Raw genomic sequence first — 9,273 nt, 5'->3', positions numbered from 1 at the left:
TAGCTCAATGGGTCGCCGAGGTACACAAACCGCCACACCACGATAAGGTCCAGTCTCTTCGTGTCGGCAATCAGGATATGTTCACATTCGCCTCGCTTTTCAGATGTGCGGGGTTCAAACCCTGGCATGATCAGGGATATGCACCGCCGATGGGCTCAGATAAGAGCGAAACTCCAGTCCAGTGTTTCGCGCCTTTGGCGTGGACTCACCAAAATGATTGTGCCGGACAGGAGGACGATTGTTCAAACAAGAGTGATGTGATCATGTATTATATCCACATTAATCGTAAGTTCTGAGATTTGTAGAATCCTCACTCGTCTGGGCGATCTCCTCCTGTCCTGGTGCGGTCATTCCAACCAAAAGAAGAAAAGCACTGTACTCGAGCTTCGCTCTTAGTTAGAACTCACCGGCGGTGCATATCCTTGGCCATGTCCAGTCGAGACAATCGTTATCACTATTCTACCAGCGCAATCCGGCTTACCACGTCGAGTGATACTTTGGTAAAGCCATGTCGAAAAATCTAGATATATGCTGACTTAAACATTGCCTGGAACGAATTCTGAAAACAATTAGACTTTGAATATTGGTATAATGTATGTAAATTTTTTCTCAACTCATTCAGCTGAAGTTCCCATTTTGGCGACCGAGTTATGGCGTGCCGACATGTCTGTCGATGGTCGTGCATTGATCCGATCTATCAACCAGCTTCTTGCGGAACAAAAATTAGCCATACCTATCATCTGGGATGATTGGATAACTGAGAAGGTACGTAGTTTGTGCTGTCGCCTACAGTACGGTCAGTTTATGTGTTATGCTTAAAGACCTATCACTCTTCTATTTCGCTGCTGGAACATTTATGCGACTCTGGAATGTGTATATTACCAGGTGTCGTTGCATTGTAACTTGCTTAATTTCAAGTACACCTGATCATTCTTAGGGACCTGATGCATTCACCAGTTTCTGATTGCTTATCAGCGTGTAGAAGCTGTAAGCGGCAGTCTCTAACAATGTCTTGGAAAACTGTAGATAAAACAGCTTATCAGAGTACACGCGGTTATTTTGACTTCATTTAAAATTCGACTTCGATTCTCCAAGATTCCACTAGGGCGCGTTATAAATTTCTAGCGTTGATAGTAAGCTTGCGCACGCGCAAGCATGAAGGCGATCTGGTTGCATAAACGGCTCAAAAATCGTGTTTATTTGAAAACCAGACGTTATCATAACAGATAAAACATCGGGATGGGCTCCACGGAGACTAACTATATCCCGGAACTCGAAAGGCCTCCTGAGGCACCAGGCGTCTGACTGAAAATTCGATGTGGACCGCAAGATGAGGCACGTGCGAGCAGTCCCGTAGTAGAAACAGAATGAAAAAATACACGGTTCTACTACATCCGTACGTTTGACATCAAACTACCTTGGGCTATCGTAATCTATTTGATCTAGTTCGTTTTTGTGTGGTTAAGCAATTACTCGGCTTAGGCGTTTATTGTCGAGAGCAGTAAGATGTGATCATGTATTATATCCACATTAATCGTAAGTTCTGAGATTTGTAGAATCCTCACTCGTCTGGGCGATCTCCTCCTGTCCTGGTGCGGTCATTCCAACCAAAAGAAGAAAAGCACTGTACTCGAGCTTCGCTCTTAGTTAGAACTCACCGGCGGTGCATATCCTTGGCCATGTCCAGTCGAGACAATCGTTATCACTATTCTACCAGCGCAATCCGGCTTACCACGTCGAGTGATACTTTGGTAAAGCCATGTCGAAAAATCTAGATATATGCTGACTTAAACATTGCCTGGAACGAATTCTGAAAACAATTAGACTTTGAATATTGGTATAATGTATGTAAATTTTTTCTCAACTCATTCAGCTGAAGTTCCCATTTTGGCGACCGAGTTATGGCGTGCCGACATGTCTGTCGATGGTCGTGCATTGATCCGATCTATCAACCAGCTTCTTGCGGAACAAAAATTAGCCATACCTATCATCTGGGATGATTGGATAACTGAGAAGGTACGTAGTTTGTGCTGTCGCCTACAGTACGGTCAGTTTATGTGTTATGCTTAAAGACCTATCACTCTTCTATTTCGCTGCTGGAACATTTATGCGACTCTGGAATGTGTATATTACCAGGTGTCGTTGCATTGTAACTTGCTTAATTTCAAGTACACCTGATCATTCTTAGGGACCTGATGCATTCACCAGTTTCTGATTGCTTATCAGCGTGTAGAAGCTGTAAGCGGCAGTCTCTAACAATGTCTTGGAAAACTGTAGATAAAACAGCTTATCAGAGTACACGCGGTTATTTTGACTTCATTTAAAATTCGACTTCGATTCTCCAAGATTCCACTAGGGCGCGTTATAAATTTCTAGCGTTGATAGTAAGCTTGCGCACGCGCAAGCATGAAGGCGATCTGGTTGCATAAACGGCTCAAAAATCGTGTTTATTTGAAAACCAGACGTTATCATAACAGATAAAACATCGGGATGGGCTCCACGGAGACTAACTATATCCCGGAACTCGAAAGGCCTCCTGAGGCACCAGGCGTCTGACTGAAAATTCGATGTGGACCGCAAGATGAGGCACGTGCGAGCAGTCCCGTAGTAGAAACAGAATGAAAAAATACACGGTTCTACTACATCCGTACGTTTGACATCAAACTACCTTGGGCTATCGTAATCTATTTGATCTAGTTCGTTTTTGTGTGGTTAAGCAATTACTCGGCTTAGGCGTTTATTGTCGAGAGCAGTAAGCTAAACGAGAACCCCTGGAAATTCGTGAACCGCAAACTTCTCTCACAGCACCCACTGTTAGCTCCTGCTACAAATAAATGTAAATGCGACACGGACGTACTTCACAAGAGTTCTGGTGGGTAACTTCAGCCAGGGCTTCGATAAGTTACCTTAACACAGTTGTGTGATAATGTTAGTGCTGGATTTTTTTCTGCGTTGCTTTCAGGATCCTCAATATTATCCAGTCCAACAGAATGAAGGTCGAAAGCGATATCCGTTCAAAGGTAATCATTACTGGTCCGGTCATAATCCCCAATTTGTTTTAGAGCCGTTCATCAGCTTCCCCCCAGCGATGAGCAAGACACAAGTGGAGTGTTGCCTATTGGGCCTCGGCTGTTCGTGATGAACAAATTTTATAATGATATGTACAGTATATGAAGCAGTTAACTAAATGACAAATATGCGAATAAATGTGATAAAGTCTCATAATCTTGTTGGTATGGTTCATATGGAAAGAATACGTCATTGTTCCACAGATGTAATGAGTGTAAGGAAGTATTTCTCAGTCATCCTGTTTTCTCCCGAAACGGAATGTCAGGGATGCAGCACATAGTAGCAGATTTTGCAGAAGTATGGCAACACCAGGCCATACGTTCGAGCTCCCAACGGCTACGTAAGCTCCAAATAGGATCCAACATGAGGCAATAACGCAGCTGAAGGATACTAGGAAAGCAAAAAAGAGACAGAAGAAGGCTCCACGGCGGCCGATTCGTCTTTCGCCGTAATCGTCTTGTAACTACAGAAGCAGAAATAAAGATCGAATTTCGCTTACTTTGTGCACATATGTATGTGGTGGATATAATGGGTAGGCTACCAGTAATAATAATTACAGTGGTAAGCGAAACTCACAGGCGTTCAACAGGTCTGTTCCTATTGAGTCAGTTTTATTTATACGTATACTAGCTTAAACGGTGTGCAAATTCAAGTTCAACTGAGACATTTCAGCTCCGGGAAGGTGGTGGCATTCTATGGTGATACCTGGACAACATCGAGTTTTTTCCGTTGTATTACTAGATTCGTATTCAAAGTTGTTTGGAGCTTCGTTACATACACATTGTCGGACATCTTGAACGGTCAACCGTGGACGAATCTAAGAAAGAAGGTCCTCGTTTAACCATTGAAAGTCTTGATGCAATATTAGATAAGCTTATCAAGTGATCAGTATCCTCCGGTGACGTCAGCCTTGATTTGGAGGAGGTAGACGGTAGAAAACATGGTACATAGTGCTTCGGAGCATCCGATAAAATACTGAATTTCAGAACAAAAACGTAATCGAAGGGATTGCTCTAACCATGAGGTTATAAGCGTTCACCAGCCATAACTTTGCTACTAGTTACAATGACACTACGACGCCTGATCTCATCAAGCGATACCCAAGTTCAAGAAGCATTGGGCAGAACCTCGACTACGTAGAGGGTGGATCAAGCCGAAAGTATGTGTGGCGTCAAACAACCACCAGCCAAGAATGGCGGTCTTCCTTGGCTGTAAAATACTTCCATGTCACTGGCTGTTCTAGAGGCGGTTGACCATAGAGAAATGCCTTCGATGTTTGTGAACAGCATCTGCTCCTTTTTGTACGTTACTGGTTATGTTAGGGTTCCCAGTGAGCTATCCAGAGGTTTCTCAACTGCTGGGGTTTCATATGTTTGCGCCCTCTGCGCGTACCTTCGAAGTGCACTGTCATATTAAGTATTCTCAAACCCCTCGTATCCTGTTGGGGCTTATGGGAAGCTCCAATTTATCGCCAGATCTACTTTTGTAGCTGCCTAAGTCACGACTGCATTGTGGCAAGTGAGTTCAGAGCACACACCGCCGTACGAGCAGCATTCGCTGACCGGTGTCATCTATGGTATCAGAAGCGAAACTTTCCCATACCAAAAGCCCCGTCTACGAAACAACCATAGAGACAGATATCGTTTTTTCTTGAAAACTGACCCATAAAACCCGGAGAGCGTGAGTGTTTGGTCACCAATTTCTTCGCAGCATACTAATCACCATCGACAACATAAAACCAGTACTCAACATTGATAACTTGCTGCCGCACCGTAGTAGCGGTCTTACTGGCTGTAGTACGTCCGTAACGAAACGGCCCGTAAGCATGTTGGAATAGCTTGAGGAACAACAAAATCGATTGTCGTAACCTTGTTATGAGAGACGCACATCCGCGCTGCATTCAGTTGACGAGCCCCAGGGGATGTAACATAATTTTCCGAGGTAATCCGATGAACCACGTTACGAGGCGGTCTATAGCTACAACCGCAGTGTCCTCTACGATAATGTGAAGATATTTTCTTCAGAGGACCAGCACCCCCACAGTTACGGAAGCCGCAATGCCGCCTTATCCTCAGGAAAGACGGGCTGGAAAATATCCGTAAAAACCATTATCTGAACGCCTAATGATTGACCGTGACCACCGGCGCATGGCCGAATTAACGTTGAAACCAGAGTTTGGTGTTGCTCACGAAAAGCTTGCTCTGCGAGGTAGAATTATGAGTCACCATCATGCCATACTCAAATGGCGACATATGCAGTCTTCAGATCAACCCCGGCAGCCAAACGGGCAGAACTACTCAGTCATTGGCTCAAGCTGCGCCTCCTCAAAATGACTCTGGTGCCCTGGTCAACCAGGAAATATAATTCGCTTTGCAACATTTCGTTCACAGACCATCACCCAAGGCCTCTCCCAACCTTGGAGTGATTCACTAAGGTCAAACCATCTACCAGTCCCCTAACGATTCTTCTATGTGCAAACTATCGCCCAGCAGAAACCGAAACATTCCCTTATCAGTCTTCAATGTCAAGTCGGAAAGTACCCCTTGCTAAAACCTTGCTTCCTCTTTCTGTCGATCTCGGTTGCGTCCCTAAAACACACGCAATACCTCACTTCGGTCGTGCGCTTCAGGTGCCTGTAGAACCGGACACAACTATTCATGGTGTATTATGGTAAAAGGACCCAAGGCTGAGAGCACTTTATGGACTGGATCCCAGTAAACGGTAGTCTTTGCACTGTGTGGTTGTCTTTGTATGCGCCGACAGACCGCTGTTCTGAATTGGAGGACAGATTTTACTGAGATTTGCAAGACTTTCAGTTAGAAAGAATGGATACAGTGACCGTATTGATCTGAACGCCCAAGTCGGGAGACTGGGCCCAGAAGCACAATTACGCTTTCTTACCGTTCAGCGAATTCCGTTCCCTAAATGAGGAAGCAAAATGCTGCAGCACCGCTGGGCGGTGGACAATCGTCGGGGGCTATTCCACACCCGAAATGAGAAGAGGTGTTGCCCACTAAATACATGCACTCTGAGCTTGAAAACCTTCTTACAATGTTTTCGCCATGTATTAGTTAGGCCAACGGTAAAACCTGTCAGCCAAACCTTCATAAGGAGACATTTGTTCCCCTCGTAGGCCACGATACTCTAATGAAAAACGTTGAGACATCTCGAGACGCATTCTACAATCGACGTGTTTGAAACCAGTAACCACTTTTGTACCGGCCTGTCAGATACGCTGAATGGGGAAAACATCCTTTCTGGGTCATGGGTAGACAATTTGGTTGGTTTATTCAAGCAGTATGACGCAGAACGCATAGAGTATCTAGAAGTCCATGCGAGTGATACGGGGAATGTGCGCCGAATCATTCATTGAACGACAAATGCCCTTCGAGCAGATTTTTCACTGGAGAGTGAGGGGGAATACTTAACGACAGTGAGGTATCTAAGACCTTTTTGGTGGCTCACTCTCACCATCCACGAAAAAGGCGTTCGACGAATCCCCTCCGAAGGACATATGCACGTATCTGCCATTATTCAGAGGAAGACGCCAGCCCGATGGCCACTGCCCCACTGCGTCGACATCCATTTTGAGGATGCTGATTTGGGAGTCCAAGGTTTCAGTTCATTCACAAAAAATAACCTGTATCGAAAGCCCATCTGGAAGGTCATTCGTGCACATAAGTGATGGGAATGATCCCGAAGCAATGGGAAACTCCAATGGAGACCATTGGACTCGATCGAATGCTATTAACAGGTTGGAAAACGTGGTATCTGACATCAGTCCTCCATCTTTGGCTTCAGATTGGCTGTCTGTAAATGCGAACATTTTCGTTACGCAAGAACTGTTTGAGATGGATTCGTCTTGAGCTGGGGATGTCAAGTTGTTGGCTATCAGTTACCGACGAAGTGCCCGCGGCTCCTCTTAGAGTAGGCAACTTAACTCTTGTGACCCCACTGTGCGGGCTCGGTTATCAATTAACTTCCTGCCAGAATCACGTGTGCCGAAGCAGAGAAATTCCGTTGGTCAACTTCGACGATTTTCAATAGCCCAGGGCCATCGCGCTGATCTGGCTGGAAACCTGTGTCCATGCTAACGAAAAATGCCTTGGGTTGAGTGGAAAATACTGAAAGAAGCTATGCTGCCAGCTCTTAGAAATGTAGCGCGAGCAGAGAGATCATTAACTTTGACCCACCAGAGAGGTGTGGAAGCGATTAAGAAAAGTCTGCGTGTCGTTGGTGTGACTCGCTTTCTAGGATGGAGTCGGCGTTATCCCTCCTGTGTGTAGTCGGAGACCCTACAGTGTCTGACCAGATTGTCCGAGTGAACGTCTGGAGATATGGACTCCCCAGAATGGCCGTAGCAGACTAGCACTAAGGCCCTTCTCCACCCACTTTGATTATTTTCTTCACAATGAGGCTTTCAAAATATTGTGGTTGTACGGCAGCGAAACATCAGTGTTAAACACTGATGTGCTGTCGATGATGGTGGAGGACTGCGAAGACCCAGATAATCATATGATAATCCTTCCGCTGTAACATCCTTTCGGTGCCTGGCTGCCATGCCACTTGAAGGAAGTTTCAAAATATGTGGTTGTACGGCAGCGAAACATCAGTGTTAAACACTGATGTGCTGTCGATGATGGTGGAGGACTGCGAAGACCCAGATAATCATATGATAATCCTTCCGCTGTAACATCCTTTCGGTGCCTGGCTGCCATGCCACTTGAAGGAAGAACGAGGGCTGGGATACTGCCAGGTTGCCTAAGCCTAGATAGGGAAGACGCAGAAGATGGAAGCTTTCGCTACAGATAAGGGTCGCGCCCTCTTTCAGATGATTCGGTCAACTGGCCAAAATGGATTTCAACGAAATTATTTGTTAAAAATGATGGGACGCTAAGCCACTCACAAGATGATCATCTTGAGCGACAAGCCGACCCTCCATCATCGCAACCTTTAGAAGAAACCAACGCGCCTGAATGCAACACCAACACCATCCCGCTGTCAACAAAACACCCATAATCTTTCCAACGCGACAAGGCATACTGCCCGGACAGTGAACCCTGGAAGAGACACACTACTAATTAGACTTTCTCAAACATGGCCTATTCAGATGCATTCATCCAAGCTATTGCCTTCAATACAAAGCTTTCCCTGCCGACGTTCCTAATCGAAACAACTGGCGGTCCCGCATTCACGCATCAATTATATCTACCGCCTACAATACGAAGCTGTCCATCCGTATCTCCCCAAATCATCGGTGAACAGAACTGCACCAATCTTAACCACTGTGCAGTAAGTACGCTGTCCTTACAGCTGATGATGGTGTAGTAGTTCGGGACTTGATTATGCCGGCACCTTAACGTTAATGTAATGCGGTCCGCGCAAACATATCTAGTCTTTTGAGCACTCGAGGTATGGGTAGAGAAGCCTAGTAGTATGAATTCCTGGATGAGAGAGACGGGGACCATGAGAATAGTGACGGCTTCTACAGGGAAAGACCTACAGTGCATGGACCCTGCGGTTGAGTGTCAACGAGAGAGGGGGGGTTACCGACATGGGTGATTTGCGGTTATCGTTACATAGTAAATAAGTATAGTATTGTTACGTGATGATTAAGCATAACATCAACTCTTATTGGTAACAGGGTTGTACCAAACGTCCACTGCAAGGAGCATTCCGCCCCCTAGGATTAACTCAATGTGCAATGCAGAGCTTGCGCAGCTGCCTTAGCATTGAGCACGCCTACGGCTTATGCTACTACCACAACCCCCGACCTAAAGCTGCCACCTTGACGTGGTGGTCGGGCTTGACTACTGCAGCGATCCCGCGGGCTACACTGGCTGGAACTTCGTTCCACAAGGTGCAACCATGCCAGAAAGACCAAAGGGGAGCAGCCAGACCTCATACTACGAGGCGGTCTGGGGGTAAAGTCGTACTATCGCAGTACGTGTACGTCGCAGTAAGGTGTTTCCCCCAGGCGACCAGCATGTCCATATTTATGGAAGCAGCGATGCTGTCTTCCCTTGAGGAAGGACGGGTTAGAAAAGGTCGGCCCCAAAAACCGCACACTCCGATCGCCCAACGGTTGACCGTGACCGCCGGCGCATTATCCAATACGGTCGAAATACTTTTAAAACCAAAGAGCCCGGTGCTGCTCAAAAGGCACCTGCTGTGCGCAGCCGCATCAGGAATGAGACAGTAATG

At 46.1% G+C, this 9,273-nt stretch overlaps 2 protein-coding genes across 2 annotated transcripts in view; one reads left to right on the top strand and one right to left on the bottom strand.

Moving 5' to 3' along the window:
• T265_14754 (hypothetical protein) overlaps positions 1 to 4,614 on the top strand; it is a gene marked incomplete at both ends in the record, with an annotated part of 48,203 nt that extends 43,589 nt beyond the window's left edge. Inside the window, 2 exons of the mRNA XM_009175082.1 lie at positions 1,874 to 2,016; positions 2,963 to 4,614. Of these exons, the coding sequence (XP_009173346.1) occupies positions 1,874 to 2,016; positions 2,963 to 3,139 (320 nt within the window). The remainder of the gene's footprint in view (positions 1 to 1,873; positions 2,017 to 2,962) is intronic.
• T265_09092 (hypothetical protein) overlaps positions 2,981 to 9,273 on the bottom strand; it is a gene marked incomplete at both ends in the record, with an annotated part of 11,594 nt that continues 5,301 nt past the window's right edge. The window contains one exon of the mRNA XM_009175077.1: positions 2,981 to 3,532. Within this exon, the coding sequence (XP_009173341.1) occupies positions 3,299 to 3,532 (234 nt within the window). The remainder of the gene's footprint in view (positions 3,533 to 9,273) is intronic.

Source organism: Opisthorchis viverrini (genome assembly GCF_000715545.1).
Source record: "Opisthorchis viverrini unplaced genomic scaffold opera_v5_255, whole genome shotgun sequence".
Taxonomy (NCBI): domain Eukaryota; kingdom Metazoa; phylum Platyhelminthes; class Trematoda; order Opisthorchiida; family Opisthorchiidae; genus Opisthorchis; species Opisthorchis viverrini.
Note: the sequence above shows the minus strand (reverse complement) of the source record. Positions and strands in the feature narration are given on the sequence as shown.